At 42.5% G+C, this 18,565-nt stretch overlaps 1 protein-coding gene across 4 annotated transcripts; it reads right to left on the bottom strand.

The window, feature by feature from the left end:
* Positions 1-5,600: 5,600 nt before the first annotated feature.
* LOC115473387 (ATP synthase subunit d, mitochondrial-like) lies at positions 5,601-18,017 on the bottom strand. Of its 4 annotated transcripts, none has more exons than XM_030208318.1 (6): positions 17,905-18,017; positions 16,723-16,853; positions 9,815-9,911; positions 8,696-8,767; positions 6,906-6,968; positions 5,601-5,808 (listed from the first exon to the last, which is right to left on the bottom strand). In XM_030208318.1, exons 2-6 carry the CDS (start codon positions 16,842-16,844, stop codon positions 5,677-5,679), a joined length of 486 nt encoding a protein of 161 aa, XP_030064178.1. In that variant the 5' UTR covers positions 16,845-16,853; positions 17,905-18,017; the 3' UTR covers positions 5,601-5,676. The 4 variants fall into 4 exon arrangements, with proteins under 4 accessions (XP_030064178.1, XP_030064179.1, XP_030064182.1 ...); XM_030208319.1 differs by having other exon boundaries at positions 17,858-17,946; XM_030208322.1 differs by lacking the exon at positions 17,905-18,017 and adding an exon at positions 17,854-17,874.
* Between the last annotated feature and the right edge of the window lie 548 nt (positions 18,018-18,565).

Below are 18,565 nucleotides of genomic sequence, written 5' to 3'. Positions count from 1 at the left end.
ACTCCTAGTGTCCCGAAAACAAGACCTGAGAACCGTAGCCCTCGATCTAGGCCTATCTTCCGGAAGCCGCTGACCCTTGGAATCTCCCACCTCTTTCACAATTCTTGCCAACTCGTCCCCGAACGGTAACTTGCCCTGAAAAGGCAATTTCGCGAGATGGGACTTCGATGCCACGACCGCCGCCCAATGCCTCAGCCATATCCACCAGCGAGCCGTAACAGCAAGAGAAATGCCTTTAGCCGAAGCCCGGAGGTCATAAAGCAAATCCGCTAAATAAGCTGGCAAACAACTAATCAGTTCATCTGCCGAGGACGCCTTCTGAACCCAAGACAGACAGGCCCGCGCCGCATATGAACCACACACCGATGCCTGCAAACAAAGCACCGCCACCTCAAATGACAACTTAAGAGAAGCCTCTAATTTTCTATCTTGAGGATCTTTAAGGGCAGTGCCTCCCTCTACAGGCAGGGTCGTCTTCTTAGTAACCGCCGTGATTAAGGAATCCATGGCCGGGAGCCTAAGGGTCTCCAAATCCGCCAGCGGTAGAGGATAAAGCCGGCTTATGGCACGCGCTACCTTAAGTCCCCCATCAGGAGAATCCCACTGTGTTGAGATAAGAACTTTCATGGCCTCATGAATATAAAAAGACCTGGATGGACACTTGGTACCTGACATAATGGATGGAGGAGGGAGAGGAGGCCCCGCTGACGCCTCTGGCGCACAGAGATTCAACACCTCCAATGCCCGATCAAATTAGGCAACTCCTCCCTGCGGAACAAACGTGCCGCAGTAGGGTCATCACCTTCCTCTTGCTGGTCCACGTCCTCCAAATAATCCACTGATCCTGAAGAGGAGACCCCCTAGTGTACCCCAATTCTTCCTCATCTGACACATCACCCAAATGATCCAAGTCCACCCTAGGGCACTTAGATTGCGAGGCAGGGAAGGAGGTTCAAACTGAGGAGGCAAAGCTGAGCCAAATCCTGCTCCTAAGGCCACCCCCCAGCCCACTTCAACATAAAAGCCTTGTGCATAAGTACCACAAATTCTGGCGAAAAAGGCTCTAAAACCGAGTCATTGACCATCTCCGATGGTCCTACTAGCTGTTCACCGTCTGAAGCAAGAGCTGCAGCATTTCCGAGCGCCACGCTGTCCAAGCGCGGGAACTCTGAAAAAATGGCGCCCGCTGGCATGCGAGACAAACCAGCCCCGGAGCTGCCCGCTAAAACACGATCTGACGCTGTTCCGCCGTCGGGCTTCCCAGGAGAGGCTAAAACGTGCTCCGCTTCCACACGCCTCGCGCACTCCCCGACGCTGCTCGCCGCCGGTTCCCACACCAGGAACAGCGCTTCGCGGCTTCCGAGGGTACGGACATGCGGCCAAACGCTCCCCCAACGGATTTCTCATTCGCTCCCCTCTCAGCCCCCGCCGCAGCACGGGTCGACGAGGAATCCTTTCAAAGCACTAAAACTACTTACCTCAAGGCTGTATTCAGTCTTTTTTTTTTTTTTTTTTTTTTTTAAAGAGGCAGGAGAGACAGCCAGCCGAATTTACCTATTTTTTAACCAGCAAATGAAGGGAGGGTAGATGGGGGGGAGGTAGGGAGGGACCTGGTACCACCAGGTGTACACCTCAATTGCCTAACAGTGGCCTCAACCCCAGTCCAGGCTCTCAACTACACCCAAAAGAGCACAAGGAGCCAGATCCATCCAGAGCTGCACAGTACAGGGTTGCCAGGTAGAAAATATTTTTCCAGCCTAAAGGAGCCCAAAATCCAGCCCAAAACCCGCCCAAACTCAAACCCCGCCCCTGACACACCCGCCCCATCAACCCCGCCCCCGCCGTCATCAACCCCGCCCCTGCCGTCATCGGCCCCGCCTCCCACGTCACTAACCCCGCCTCCCACGTCACTAACCCCGCCTCCCACGTCACTAACCCCGCCCACCGCGGCCGAAAAAGCAGCCCAAAAAACCGCCCGAAGCCCAAAAAGCAGCCCAAAAAACCGCAACCCGCCGCGGGCAAAAATTTCCCGCGGCGGGTCGCGGAAACCGCCCAATTGGGCGGTAAAACTGCCCACCTGGCAACACTGGTTATGACCACCAACCTGCTAGTGCTAGATAGAGAGAATACTGAGCTGTGAGTGGCTGCACAGGACCACATATAGCAGGACTCTGGCGTTCTCTCTATCTTCTACACCTGCTGGTGGTGGGGGTGGGGGGGACATAACCCACAAGTCTCTGGATTGATCTGTGGGACGCTATGGAACCACTTTGTTTACTGCATTTATCAAACATGAACATTCTCTGACAACACTGACACCAGCAGCACACCCCAGCCTAAAACTAAGATTTCATATAGATTAGTTATTCCGATTTACACCGACACTCAATTACTGTATCTCCTACCCTTTTCAGTCTGCATTCCTAATGAAGCACTGGGCGAACCCAGGGATCTGAGCCCGATGACGACAGACAATGAAGAGATCAGACTTTTGAAGAAAATCCATTCTGAAGTGCAACTGATAGAGATGCAAGTGGCCCTCAAAAAAAGCCAAGACCCAGCCCACACTGAAAGGGCACCTGCTCTTGCTGCCATAGAAAGGGGCATATTCTATATTCATATGAGCTGTATTATATTGTTCTGTGTCATTCTTGCTCTAAAATGGACTAGCACAATATGAAACTTTAAGGATTGTTTTAGGGCTTGCTAATTTTCAAGTTTTGAGGTTCAAGGGGAGCTTTTAGCTGCTAGAAGTACCCACTTCTTTTGATTGCTAGGAACTGAGGCAGCACACACTTTGCCAACTACCAACCCCCAAAACAGTACAACTATATTAGTGACAAAGAATGCAAAGGTGAGACTGGTGGAAATACAATGATGCTCGAGTTCATCACAAAAATCCATCTATCACCAGTTCTTCCTACATTCTGAATGACAATCATGCTTCCACAGTTTTCTCATTTGGAACTAAATTTTTCCTTAGACAATGATAAATATGTATAACACATACTTCAGATGAACCCACTTTCTGCTATATAGCACTGCAGCCACTAGATGTTTGAAATATTGTAAGTTCCAAGGCTCTTCTTTATAACAAATCCTTATATAACTAAATTATAAAATAGCGACTGCATTGGCCTTCAGCCATTTAAAATATTGAAAAAAAGTGTAGCAAATCTTTTCCTTAATGTAAACACTGGGTGCGATATCATTCCGCACACAGAGGCCCTTTTACTAAAGCGTGCTAAAAGGTGGCCCGCCCTACCTTGCTGCGGCCACCTTTAGCACGCCAGTAAAATGGCCATGCATTAATTTCCACGTTACCACAGGCGCCCTTTACCGCCACCTATTTAGGAGGTGGTAAAGGCTCCTGCAATACCCTCGTGCTAATCAGGTTGTGCATGGTAATGTGCCCACACTACCCGATTAGAGCAAGCATGCATACACTCTGCCCATGGGTGTGCCTCCCACGCTGTAAAAGAAATATTTTCCAGTGTGGGATTAGCATGCGCTAAGCAGAAAACTAGCGCAGGATGCCTCAGAGCGTCACACGGTAGTTCTCTTTTAACATGAGGTAGGCCCGTGTTAGGCCTACTGTGCCTTAGCAAAAGGGCCCCATAATTTCTTCAGAAGTTTAAGTTCTCAACGGCAAGGCAATACTTTCAAAGATTCATGTACTGGAATGCTAAATTTTAAAGTTTTCAGATCCTATGCATGAGAAGAAACATAGTACACAATGGGGAGTGGGGGGAACTATGGGTAAAGATAGTTATATTGTTTCTCCTTTGCATTCCTATAAAATAAAGGGGCTCAGTTTCAAAGCACTTAGACTTACAAAGGTCCATAGGCTACTATGGACCGCTGTAAGTCTAAGTGCTTTGAAAATACGCCTCTACGTCTCCCAACTGCATGACACTAAATATATGGGGTACAAAAGCTTAGAATGTGCAAGAATATAGAGTTCAATTCATAAACAATTAAAACAAGCAAGACAACAGATTCACATAAGGAAAAGAGCCTAACAGGTTTGCAGAATAATGTGCAGATTGCTGTATTATGAATCTAGAATGAATGTTGTAATTATGAGCTGTTGTTTAAATAAAACCATGACTTAAGAAACTCTTAAGGCTTTACCCTAGATCAGTGATGGCGAACCTATGGCACACGTGCCAGAGAGGGCACGCAGAGCCCTCTCTGTTGGCACGCGTGCCGTCGCCTCAGCCAGTTTCCGCCCCCCCATTTAAAACTCATACCTGCGCGGGGTTAAGGCGGCATCGGCAGCAACAGCACCAGTGAAAAGCGTGCTGGCTCGGCGCGCCTTCAGCCTTCCCTTCTGTCTCTAAAGCTCTGGTCCTGCCCTCAATTCCTGTTTCCGCAAGGGCGGGACCAGAGCTTGAGAGACAGAAGGGAAGGCTGAAGGTGCGCCGAGCCAGCATGCTTTTCACTGCTGCTGTCGCTGCCGACGCCGCCTTAACCCATGCAGGTATGACTTTTAAATTTCGGAGGAGGGGCGGGCGGGCGACCTGGTGCTCGGTGGGAGGGAGGAAGGCCTGATGCCTGATGGGAGTGAGGGAGGGGTGCTTGGCGTCAGGTGGGATGCCTGGTGCTGGATGGAGAAAATAGGCAAAAGCTGGATCCACATTATACCTTCTCCAGTCAATTCCACAGAGGAGGACCCAGCTTTTACTTATGGATGGAGGGCAAGAAATGAAGAAGAAAGGAGGAAAGTAAAGAAATAAATGGAAAGGAAGCCCTGGAAACGGAGTTAAGAGAACAGATAGAGAGCAGCAGACTCAGAGACTAGGACCAATATGGATAGAAAAACAAAATCACCAGACAACAAAGGTAGAAAAAATCATTTTATTTTCATTTTAGTGTTTGGAATAAGTCCAATTTGAGAATTTACATCTGCTGTCTTATTTTGCACTGGGTATACTGGAGCTATAACAGCTTACAGAAATGATTTATAATGAAAAAAAAAAATCTTGTTATTTTTTTTCTCCTATACTAGTATAATATTTTCAATGATGTCTGTTTATATGCACCATGGCTGGTGTAAGGGGTGTGGCTATCATAGGGGTGGAGTCAAATGTGACCCCGCCCACAATGAGTACCGACACCTGTTATTCAGGTTAAATTGCCCTGTTGGCACTTTGCGATAAATAATTAGACTTTGGGTTGCTGTTTGGGCACTCGGTCCCTGAAAGGTTCGCCATCACTGCCCTAGATGGAAAAAAGTTATACAGCTAATTTTTAAAAGAACCAAAAGGGTTTCCAAACTATTAGAATAAAGTACTCTGCTAAGCTTCTGTTTTTGCTCCAGTGCTCTCCAACTGAACATCCAAACCCTTTCCCTCATTTCCTTCAATGTACATAAAACATGTTAAGAAACCCAGTGAAGCTTTGATATGTTATCAATATTAACTTCTGGGATTATTGCTAAAACAGTATACCCAAGCTTTGAGTGAAAGGTTCTGCTTCTCCCTCTGCTTAAATTGAAAATCAAATGTTGTGTGTTATAAACCATGTGTACCCATTTCATAAATAAGATCCAGCTATCCTCTCCACCTCCTCCCCCAACACCAGAAATCCACAGGACACTCTGTACAATATTTAATTTTATTTCTCAGATATTCAAGGTTATCATCATTTGCCGTTTCTAAAATAAATGGATATTTACAATTCAGCAGCAGGTTTGTGTGGCCAATAGGGATACTTTTCCTTATCAAGCTTGGTTTCAGGGAAGGCTTCATTCAGATCTGCAATGGTCATCTGGTCAAAAGGAATCATGTTTTTAAACTTTTGCAGCTGAAAAAATAAAGGGAGAATGGAAAATATAACAAGATGTAAGCAAATAAATATCCAAATATACTACTATTTTGCTACATACCGCCAAACGGAAGGGATCCCTTCGTTGCAAGTGAATACATATGTAAACAAATAAACCTCAACTGCCCGGGGGAGGTTTTCAAACAATTAATTCCCCTCAAATGGGCTTCTATCACCGGTTTCCAAACTCCGGTAAAAAGAAACAGTAGAAAACAACTGCAATATGTGGAGAAAAAACTGCTGTTCCAAAAAACTCGGAGAAACTACAAGTTTGCAATGAATGGATCCACTCCGATGGACTAGAAAACTTATTAAAGGCTTATAAAAAAAGATTTAAAAAAGTGAGCCAAACAATAAGAAAAAAAGCTGTGCATACCATGAAAAACAATCATTTATCTCTATTCAGAACTTCTCACAATCTTCTTCAGAAGCATATCCTTGATCTTTAAACATTTAGAACGCCACAATTCCTTGACAAAGTAAGGGCCCCCTTGTTTCGTAAAAGCTGCGTCAGGAGGAACAGTTATTTGCTCACCTACCAGAGCTGGGAAATCAGTGATAGAAGCCCATTTGAAGGAGAATTGAGAATTATTTGAAAATCTCCCCTGAGCAGTTGAGGTTTCATTTGTTTACATATTTATTCACTTGCAATGAAGTGGTCCCTACTGCTTGGCGGTATTTAGCAAAATCTAAGGATATTTGGACATTTTGCTTTCCGCATATTTGATATTGTAAGCAAATAAGCAAAACCACCCATTCAAAACTAAAGATTAGTAAATGAAAATTCAGAAGGGTGGGACATAACATTCTTCCCCAAGAAAGGTAGTGGATACATGAAAGAGCCTCTTAGTGGAAAGAGGATGAAATCTGATAACATAATCCAAGAAAACATGGTACAACCCCAAGTAGTAAAGAAGAAAGAACAATGGAGATCAGATGGAGTCTGAGCTACAGCATTAGGCAGGAAAAAGGAAAACTGGATGAACTTTCATCTGTTGTGTTCTACTTTTAAACCCAAATTCCCAGTTCCTTGTTCTGAGAGAACATGGGGAAGAAGAAAAGTGTATTGAACTTACCTCTTTCTCATACTTGGCAACTAGGGTTTTAGAAGCCTCCACATAGGCAGCTGCATTTTTGTTCTGCAAGAGATCAAAAGGTTACAAATAAACCACTCATTAAAAGTTGAAGCTAGATGACTCAAACCAACTAGTGATGTTTTCTATGTAATCTACAAGGGGGGGGGGGGTAGGGGGAAGCAACTCTCCTATTACCTAAGCAGCTGTCCATAAATGGAAGAAAAATATGGCATCCCATCAACCGCAGCTTCAACGAACTCCAGCTGTTCATTGATGAGCCTTTGTAGGAAGAGTTTTACACAACTGAGGGGGTGGCTCCAAGTCAAGAAAGTGTTACTAAGAGCACCAGGAATCTGTGATGCAAATTCCATTACAAATGCTACTCCTCTCATACTTATCTCCCCTTTGTATCAAAATATAGTGCCAAGTGAGAGAGAATGACTTCCTTAAACCAATGGCTACTATCAACTGGAAGATGAGAGGATGTAACAAGTTCAAAAATATGACTGAACTAAGTCAGAAATAGACATTTTCATCAAAACTTTACATCTAGATCTAAAACTAGCGGTCCTGTTTTGGATACATAGACCAGGATTCTTACTATTGACTTGAACCCTAAAGTGGCATATACCTTCCTTACAATGCTGGGAATTCCCTATGCCATATGTCAGGAGATATGCCATCACTCCAAATGCCATTGTGAAATAATACATGTTCTCTCTCAAGTCTGAAATGGAGAAGCAGGGGGAGAAACAACCAGGAAGGAAAACGGGCTTATCCCAAACTGACCAAATAGCTGAAGGAAAGACCAAGGTCTTCTGTATCCCTGCACAGAATTTCAACTGGACTCTCTTTATTACAGTCAAACAAGAACCAAACTGGATAATCAATATATGTTAATGAATGGAATATGACGCCATGTAGGTTAACACATTTCCAATGTACATGGACTGACCGATTTACTGACTTATTGATTTGTTTATTATCAGCAATGTAGTTTGTTCCAAGATTCTCTAGAACTTTACATCTAAAAACTTTAAAAAGATGTTATAAAGATGCTGTGATTATTCTATAAATATTCTTGTGACAACACACCTATTGGTATACTTCTGTAAAAGATTACCTAAACTCATTCAATAAAAACTTATTTGTTACATTTGTATCACACATTTTCCCACCTATTTGCAGGCTCAATGTGGCTTACATAGTACCGTAAAGGCGCTCGCCAAGTCCGGCAGAGAACCAAATACAAGGTGATGTTGTGGTCGAATAAGGTTCATGTGTTTCAGACACAGTAGGGCTATAAGAGGGGAGGGGTTATGTAGTATCCATTACGAACTTTGGTTTTGCTGAGTTGCAGAGTTCAGGCACTTATTTCTAGGACACTTTTAAACAGTTAAGCTAGGACAGGGTACCCTGACTCCCTGGGATTTTTCAAAGTACAATACCACCAGGATAACCAACCCAAAGCAGCTTTTGAGACTGCATGATCAATTTCAATCTGTTCATGTGTGCGTAGACACTCCCACACATGTTAACACTACTGCCAAGCAATCTGTACCAGAAGTATAATATCAGCACCCAATGGGGCCATTCCAAGAGGGAGAAATCTCATTTGTTTGATGATATTTTACTTAAGCAGAGGCTCAAAATAGGAAGGTTTGAACTTTGCTGTATTATCCTAAGCCCCTCCTGCTTTCTCTTTCCCCATTCCCACCAAATCTAACTTTTGCATCTCAAGACTACTCCGAGAGAACACGCATATAAACGTAAAGGGTTTCCAGACTTACAGCTTCTTGCTCTTGGGCATCAATCTTGGCCGTCTGAGTATCGATGGGCTCAGGAACTGTTACTGCATTAAACTGTATGCAAAAAAATCAAATCACAAGGTATTTAAAATGTACTTTGGACTTAGCTTTGAAAGCAAAACAAACAGGCTGAAACCAGATGTGTAATATTTGGATTTCTCTCTCTTAATTTCATTTAACAAAACAAAGAACCACCACATATTCATTACTTTGGCCATTTACAGTAATATTTAAACAATAACACAATAGTATCTATATTTACAAAAAGTATCCATTAAAAGATCTTTTCATATTTTATTGTGATAGAGTAATTGAACTACTACTACTACTTATTTCTATAGTGCTACAAGGCATACGCAGCGCTGTACACCATACATAAAAGACAGTCCCTGCTCAAAGAGCTTACAATCTAAATAAGACAGGTAACAGAACAACTAAGAGGTAAGGGAATTAAAGAGGAGGGGATAAAAGGTACAGGGCAAGTGAGCAGGGGTTAGGAGTTGGGCTTTTAGCTTGGACTTGAAAACGGCTAAAGACGGGGCTAGATGTACATTCTCGGGAAGTCTATTCCAGGCGTGAGGTGCAGCGAGATAAAAGGAACGGAGTCTGGAATTAGCAGTAGAGGAGAAGGGGACAGACAAGAGAGATTTGTCAACAGAACATTGAAATCTGTGGTGAGGCATCACTGCTGTATCACAAATGAATTCCTGCCATGACAGTTTCAAATAGTGACACTGCCTTAATTAAGAAACATTAAAAAAATAAAAGACAGAACTAATGCTTAAAAACAGAATTGATTTAAAAAAAAAAAAACAGTATTTTTGTAGTATGTGGTGGAATGGTTCATGTACAGTAATGCTCTCAAAGAATAAAAAAAAAACAGATATACAGTAGTCTATTAGATTGTAAGCTCTTTGAGCAGGGACTGTCTTTCTTCTATGTTTGTGCAGCGCTGCGTATGCCTTGTAGCGCTATAGAAATGCTAAATAGTAGTAGTAGTAGTAGTCCCCCTTTAACCAAGTGAAAGCACTACATTCCCCCACTGGTACAAAACATATTTAGACTGTGATTTATAAAATCCTGCAAGAGACGGACACTCACCTTCTTTTCAAATTCATCCACCATACCAGGCTTAGCAACGGCCTTCCTATAGAAAGCCCAATCAATTGCTGGTGGTTTTTCAGGCAGTGATTGTAATCTGTCCAGATATAATACAGAACACATTAGAGAGAAATCCAGCCACCTTTATTTCCTCATGTGCAATAGATATATATCTCATTTATACTGCTTTGCTCCTACTCGATATCACTGAATGTAACAGTAGCTTACGCTCCATCTGACAAGAAGGCTGTGAGAAATGTACTGCATAAATTTAATTAAAATGTACTACCTATTACTAAATATATACCTGCTGAGCAAAAAGACACCAAAAGTGGGGTATGTAACCTATTTATACCACAAGGGATATCAACTGCATAATCCTGCACATTTTCAGCCTCAGGTATGGACTAATTACATCTTTATTTATATCCCACAATATTCCCACCCATGGGCAGGCTCATCTTTAAAAAATGAGAAACATTTATCAATAAAAAGTACGTTTTTTGGAAAAATGCATTTGAAAAATAGCTCTTGCAGGGAGTCAAGATGGTGTTGAGCCGCATTGCTTCTCCCTACCTCTGTGGACTCCAGATGCTGCTGCTTCTGCCTTCAGCTGCATGGAATGGGGAAGTGGAAAGGCGCTCTGAGGAACTGCCCTCCAGCTCAGGCAACACCGAGGCGTTTTGTGCAGGCCACACTGGAGGGAGCGGTGTCAAAGCTCGCCATAGTTGCAGAGCCTGCTTCAGGAGAACCGTTCAGAGACCTAATGGACCTTAGCACTGGCTGGGCGTCTCTTAGCCCAGAACAGAGGCTGACTCCCCCGCAACCCAGAAGCACACTTGCAGCAATGCCGGAGGTAGCTTCCCGTCCCAAAGTGGTTGGCAGAAGCTGTCCCCAAGGAGGGGCGGTTGGACAGGAACCTTTGGAGCCTGGATTGACAGTGAAAGGATCTGTGCTGCTGGCTGGAGGACAGAAGGAAACTTCTGGAGGTAAATTGCTGGGTGAGATTGAAAAACTGGCTGTGGTCACATTGAACACTTTTATAGCAGGCTGTTAAGGACGTGGACCTGTTTAAAAATGATTCAGTGGTTATTTCATCCAAAGTGGAGAATCACGGAGAATTGTTAAAATTACAGGGAGAGCAACTGGAGAAACAGGCTGAGCAATTGGCTGAAACGAGAAGTTTGGAAACGTCTTTATTGAAGGAGAGATCTTTGGTTGATTGGAAGTTGGAACATATGGAAAACCAATTAAGGAAGAATAATTTGAGATTTTTGAACTTCCCCAGATCTCTGATTGTTTCTCCTATGGAGATAGTGCATACATTCTTTTGTGAGGTCTTGCAGATACCCGCTGAGAGCTTGCCACCTCTCATAAGAACTGTATATTTGACATTGGGGTGAAGCCCGGAAGTTCAACTCCACTACTAATCCAATTCCTCCATGAATGGGACGAAATATGCACAACAACATTAGACAAAATTGCCCCAATCCAAACCAGAACATCACATAGGAAAAAATCAAATCCATGGTTCACCGAAGAGCTGAAAAAACTTAACACACAAGTCAGGAAATTAGATCGCGCATGGAACAAAAAGAAAGATGAACAAACACTAAATGCCTGGAAACTACTTCGGAGGAAATACAAATATACCATAAAACAGACTAAAAGACTACATTACAAAACAAAACAATGATAGGACCCAACTACAAAGACACACACAAACTATTCTACCTTGTGAATAAATTGCTAGACACCTCACCAGCTACAAACAACAGCAAAGACATACCAGACGTCGACAATCTTGCAAAATACTTTAAGGAGAAAATTATACAACTACGACTTAAAATACCCGCCAGCACTATTGAATACGCCACAATTCTAGACTGTCTAGACCCAGAAGACGGAATTTACCCAGCAGACAGAACCTGGACCGAATTCGATTTATTATCAGAAGACCTCATCTCTGACACACTTAAACGATTTGCTAAATCCTACTGCAAACTAGACAAATGCCCAAACAACCTCATGAAAGCAGCTCCTCGACAATTTGTAATGGACCTAACGAACCACGTAAACTTCATGCTACAAAACGGACTCTTCTCAAAGGAAAAATCTCACTCACCCCAATACCCAAAGATACAAAGAAAAGCACAAGCGAAATAACCAATTACAGACCAGTAGCATCCATACCACTAATAACCAAAATAACCGAAGGGATGGTAACAAAACAACTTACAAACTATTTAAACAAGTTCTCAATACTGCATGATGCCCAATCAGGATTCCGATCGAACCACAGCACAGAAACAGTACTAATTACCCTAATGACTAAATTCAAACAAATGATCGCAACCGGCAACAATATACTTCTCCTACAATTCGACATGTCAAGTGCCTTTGATATGGTTGACCACGGAATTCTATTGCACATACTTGAATACTTCGGCATCGGAGGAAATGTCCTAAACTGGTTCAAGGGGTTCCTAACCCTGCGTTCATATCAAGTCACATCAAACTCAACCACGTCCGCTTCGTGGACACCTGAATGTGGAGTACCGCAAGGATCGCCCCTCTCACCAACCATCTTCAACATAATGATGATCCCATTGGCAAAACGCCTATCAAATCATGACCTCAACCCATATATATACACCGACGATGTAACAATATACATCCCTTTCAAACAAGATATCAAAGAAATATCCAACGAAATCAACCAAAGTCTACACATCATGAACACATGGGCAGATGCATTCCGATTGAAACTAAATGCGGAAAAAACTCAATGCCTAATACTCACCTCCCAATACAACACGAATGAATTCACCACCTTAAACACACCAAAACTAAACCTTCCAATCTCAGAAACTTTAAAAATTCTTGGAGTCACTACTGATCGCCATCTAACACTCGAAACCCACGCAAACAACACAACCAAAAAGATGTTCTACTGCACGTGGAAACTGAAAAGAATAAGACCATTCTTCCCAAGATCCGTCTTCCGCAACCTAGTGCAATCCCTCGTACTCAGCCACCTGGATTACTGCAATTCACTATACGCAGGTTGTAAAGAGCAAATACTGAGGAGACTTCAAACAGCCCAGAACACAGCAGCCAGACTCATCTTCGGAAAACCAAAATACAAAAGTGCAAAACCCTTACGAGAGAAGCTACACTGGCTCCCACTTAAGGAACGCATTACTTTTAACGTATGCACACTAGTCCACAAAATTATTCACGGTGAAGCTCCAGCCTACATGTCTGACTTAATAGACCTACCACCCAGGAACGCTAAAAGATCTTCTCGAACTTTTCTTAACCTCCACTTCCCTAATTGCAAAGGCATAAAATACAAGGCGCTGCACGCATCAACCTTTTCTTACATAAGCACACAATTCTGGAATATACTACCACGCAACTTGAAAACAATCCACGAACTAACCAACTTCTGCAAACTACTGAAGACTTATCTCTTTGATAAAATTTACTGCAAGGACCAATACACATTAAGTCCACACTCACTGTCCCAGAAATACACCAATACATTCTTTTCTGAACTCTCATCCCCCGTAATTTTATCACACTTAAACCTTCACTCACAGAAAATGTTATACCAAATGTTCTTTTTGCCAAGGTTCTATTACCCTATTATTTGCCCGTTGTCTCTTCCTATTGTCCCATTGTTCTTTTCCTTGTCCTATTCCCTAACGATAACTTGACTCTGTCTTCGCATAACTTCTCACAATGTAATCCGTAACTGAATTGTAACAAATTGTATTTCCATTATTTACAATGTATTGTAAGCCACAATGAGCCCGCAAATAGGTGGGAAAATGTGGGATACAAATGCAATTAAATAAAATAAATAAATAATCATCATTTCTATAGCGCTCCAGTTCGAGGGAAGAGAGATGAGCTAAGTGACCTGGATTTAACAGCTTTTTTGGAAATCTCCTTGGAGACTACAACAACTAGGACAACTCTCTTAGTGACTTTCACTTTGGAACATGACAGAGATTTTGTTTTCCATCTTAATGCTCAATTTTTAGGTTCTAATATACGTACATTTCCTGATCTGTCACAAGTGACGCAGAAGCGTAGGAACACCCTTATGCCTAGAGTTCTGGCTTTAGGTGCCACTTTAATGTTGAAATTTCCTGTTAAATGTTGCATTATATAATCAGTCAAAATTTTTTCTTTTTTTTTGAACCTAAACAACTGATTGATTTTAGGAAGGTATGGGTGTATTAGTGAGTCCTAACATTCAGCCATTAGAGTAATGCAAACCGGCTGCAGATTTCTGTTTAGTTTACTCTGCTCCCTTTGATATATTGTATTTTCTTTATTAGATTTCCCTTTGATCCCTTCAAATATTGTGGACTAAATATGTAATGTTTCCTTTTGATTAGTTGGATATTTGATTATTTTTCTGATCAAGTTTATGATATATGTATACTTGATACTTATGGATTAAATTTTTTTTTAATATGGCGCTTGCAAGGGCCCATTCACCAAGCCGCTTAGGCGCCTACGCGCGCCCAACGCATGCCAATTCGGAGTTACTGCCTAACTAACGCGTGGCCCATGCAGTAATTTCATTGTTTACATGCGAAAATCAGGCGGTAACTCCGACTTGACGCACATAGGCGATTATCGCACGGTTAACGCAAGAGACCTTACCGTTAAGTCAATGTCTGTCGGTAAGGTCTTGACCCAAAATGGACACGCGCCAATTTTTATTTTGCCGCACGTCAATTTTCGGCAAAAATAATAAAAAGGCATTTTTTGCAGGAGCACTGAAAAATGGATCTGCACACGCCCAAAACCCGCACCTACACTACTGCAGGCCATTTTTCAGCACACCTTAGTAAAAGGACCCCACAGTATTTAGGCTGTAGAACATGGACAACTTCAAAGTTGTGAAAAGAAATTGCATAGTCCCTTTTCTACTGACCCTAAAGTACACAAAACTTTCAAAAATTAAAGTTGCCCAAATTTACCCCTCTGAAATATTTTAGCTTTTATCTCTGCTATTTGTAACCCCACTTTTGGTACCTTTTCTCTCAGCAGGTCACACATATATATCTTATACAATTCTTTCTATCTAGAAGTAATCAATCTCATATGCCTTGATTTCTATATACATTAGCATAACCAAATAGAAGCAAGATTGAAAACAGCAATCAAGGCAAGACAGTAAGGGCCTTGTTTACTAAGGCACACTAAAACAACAAAGAGAGAGAAAGGAAACACAGGTTTTTACGCCTATGCTCGATGTCGGATAGCACCAGCGTTCATGCCTTTTACTCCATGAGAATTCGGGAGGAACATCTGTGTACATCAATTTGAAGACCCCTGAAGAAGACCGTTTGGCCGAAACACGGACCGTGTAGGGTCCCAATAAAACTTGTTTGGTGCTCTTACTCTGTGTTCATCTGGTCTATTTTGGTTTCCTTCCACTCTCTTTGTTGTTTTTGTATTTTTTGCGGGAGACTTGGACCCTTTTTTGTTGGTCTACTAAGGCGCACTAGCATTTTTAGCATGCGCTAAACACTAGAGACATCCATAGGAACATATGGGTGTCTTTAGCATTTCGCGAACGCTAAAAACGCTAGTGTGCCCTTGGTGCAGCTTATTAACCAGGGCCCTAAGCGACTGTTCACGCTATCCAAAAATACTAGGACTAGAGGGCATGAGTTGAAGCTACAGTGTGGTAAATTTAAAACGAATCGGAGAAAATTTTTCTTCACCCAACGTGTAATTAGACTCTGGAATTCATTGCCGGAGAACGTGGTACGGGCGGTTAGCTTGACGGAGTTTAAAAAGGGGTTAGATAGATTCCTAAAGGACAAGTCCATAGACCGCTATTAAATGGACTGGAAAAATTCCTCATTTTTAGGTATAACTTGTCTGGAATGTTTTTACGTTTGGGGAGCGTGCCAGGTGCCCTTGACCTGGATTGGCCACTGTCGGTGACAGGATGCTGGGCTAGATGGACCTTTGGTCTTTCCCAGTATGGCACTACTTATGTACTTATGTACTTATGTACTTATATAACTGGCAATTTGATCTTGGGTGATGAAGCCAATGAATTCTCAGTAACTTTGACACTGACATTATTTAGTTTTATATTTATTAGTTAGTCAAGTTGTACACACAATTTGACCATCAGGTAATGTACTCATATAATTGTTTTTTTATGCTTATATTCTCTGTTTACCTTATGCACTGCCTTGAGCAGCTCTGCATAGAGCCCAGGAGGCAGTACAGAAACATTTTAACATAAATAAAGCTATTCAGTTACCTTTCCACCTCCAGTCAGATGCTGACTGATGCAAAATCGGAAACAGAATGCATATGGTGTGGGTATATATATACATACACACGCAAAATAGGACAAAAATTACAAAAGTGTGAAAGACAACTAAAGTTCAGTGGATCATTTGAAAGGAAGTTTTGGCACCTCAAAGTTATATAAACTATGGTTTAATGTATGGATCAAGGATCAAGAAAGTCTTTGCTGATGAGGCTTTTGTTGCTTGCCAGCTTTCATAGCATTTAAGAGGTTCACAAATCACAATTGCACCCAGAACTCAGCTTGGGGAACAGCTTGATAAAAGGTTGTGTTTCTTGGAATAGAAGGTGCTAATTTTAACATACTTCTTTCAAAATTTCAGTTCATGCACATACATTTAATTTGTGAATTACTTCAGCTATTTCATTCTGTGATCCACCTTAACCACAGACTGCCAGTACTCTTCACATTTCTGTATCTGAGCAAGAGAAAAGTAGTCCTAGCTGAAATACTTAATATTACATTCTGATACTCTTGACAGTCACAGTTTTCTCTATTTCATTTGCTTCAGTTGTCAAAACGTTTCATTCACTAACATGCAGGCACTAACCTGGCCGCAATCGTATCACTCCGGGTTTTAAGATTATTAAACATTGCTCTCTGATTTGGAGGTACCCTCTCTACAAAAGCCACCCAGTCAATGGCCATCAGAGTTGCTTTACGGCTTGCCATTTTTGTGCTCTAAAAGAAAAGAACAGCATCAGCCCCAGCAAGCCAAACAATTATATTTGATCTTCATGGTCACCAGCACTGACACATGACCACAGAAATAAGTCATCCTACATCAGTTAGGTCTCTGGAATCCTTACACTTGTGCAAAAATACTAGGTGGGAGACTTGAGCATGGAAAAAAAAAAAGGAGAGTTCTTCTCAGCTACTCAAAGCAACAAACCTTGCATTGTTACGAGACTAATGGCAGTGGGGCCCACAAGAGAGAGACAGCCGAGAACACAACTGGAGCTCACTAGGGTAGAGACAGGATTGCCAACTGGCTCCAGATTTGCCCAGCAGGGTTCATGCAATACTGAAGTTATCCCTTTGAATGCACAGATTTCCAGTCTTGCTTTTCTTAGGAAGCATAATTGGAAAATATTCATATTTAAGCTCATGCCGTTTGATTGATAGCTCTGTTCAAGTTTCATTCAGATACAATTGGTAACCTGTCCCCAGAGGACTTACAAATTAAGCTTGCCCAGAGTCAAGAGACTGAAGTGATTTGCCCAAGATCACAATGCAATGCAGTGGGATTTGAACCAGGCTTCCCTGCGGCTCTAACCACTAGGCTACTCCTCCACACAACTACAAATCCCTTCGGGTTCGGTTAAAACGTGAATCCTGAACCCTACAGGACTGTAGTTTAGTTTTACTTTATTAGGTTCTTGCTAAAACGCCTTTCAGTCATAAAATCAAAGAAGTGTGTCAACCTTTCCAAGCAAATCTGAAATCAATTCAGCACTCTAAGGAAGAGAACAGGAGAAAATAAGGCCAGAGGCCGGGTGTCGGGACATAACAGGATTAAAGCAAAAGAAAGACGAACCGAGGTGCCCTAGGAACAGCGGACAGAACAAGGTCAGCCTGTCACGTATGAGACATCCTTAAACTCCAAGAAGCAACCGGAAATTCAGTAAATGAGTGCCCGACTCCCGCTCGTTGCTCTGTAACTGTCCCACCACCGTATTACCCACTTTCTGCTAGTTTCCCAATCTGCAGCCAGGCTGCGGCCCGCACTTACCGGGACTCCGTGTCCGGGAGACACCAAAAATGGCCTTCAAGCAATGCTGTTGTCGATTGTCGAATGTCGACCCGTCCCGACCGTCCGTCATACGCCACATCCGACAGCTCTAGCCAATCGTAGAAGAGTCCGAGAAGGCGGCATTTGTATCCAAGTAACGAAGCCGCCGCCTTCCCAAGGAGGTTTAATGAAGCGGTTTTCAAAAAAAGAGTTCCACTGTGTGTTCGACAAATAGACACCTTCGTATTTCTAAAATAAACTATATAATATTTTCAATCTATTCAAATTTTCATTTTTAAAATGTATCAAAAATCTCTCAGTGTAAATATTAGGTCACTCTGGTCTTCCTGTTCCACTTGGAAATAATAGCTGTTTCATCAGTTCCATACTACAGCGTTCACAATATTTATTTCTAGTATCGCTGTTCCTGACTAATAAATATTAACCACCAGGCCAATTGTGAGTATTCCTCTTCTTCTAACTTGATTTTTTTTTAATTAGCTTGTTGTGGATGGGACATTGACCTTTACCCCCGTCTCCCCGGAAGTTCCGCCTCCTTGGTGCTTGTTTGTTGTGACGATATGGCCGTGCCGCCCTCCTCCTCCTGTCGTCCTGTTTGAGCGACCACCGAGCCCAGCATGGCTGAACTGCAGCGGGAGAC

This window comes from Microcaecilia unicolor, chromosome 6 (genome assembly GCF_901765095.1).
Source record: "Microcaecilia unicolor chromosome 6, aMicUni1.1, whole genome shotgun sequence".
NCBI lineage: Eukaryota > Metazoa > Chordata > Amphibia > Gymnophiona > Siphonopidae > Microcaecilia > Microcaecilia unicolor.
Note: the sequence above shows the minus strand (reverse complement) of the source record. Positions and strands in the feature narration are given on the sequence as shown.

Bases quoted from the DNA above. Each gene is read 5' to 3' on its own strand.
- LOC115473387 (XM_030208318.1), bottom strand. From the start codon at position 16,844: ATGGCAAGCCGTAAAGCAACTCTGATGGCCATTGACTGGGTGGCTTTT. The intron at 6,969-8,695 runs GTAAGTCTGGAA...GATCTCTTGCAG, and splicing joins ATGCCCAAGAGCAAGAAGCT to AACAAAAATGCAGCTGCCTA. The intron at 5,809-6,905 runs GTAAGTTCAATA...TTATTTTTTCAG, and splicing joins TTGCCAAGTATGAGAAAGAG to CTGCAAAAGTTTAAAAACAT.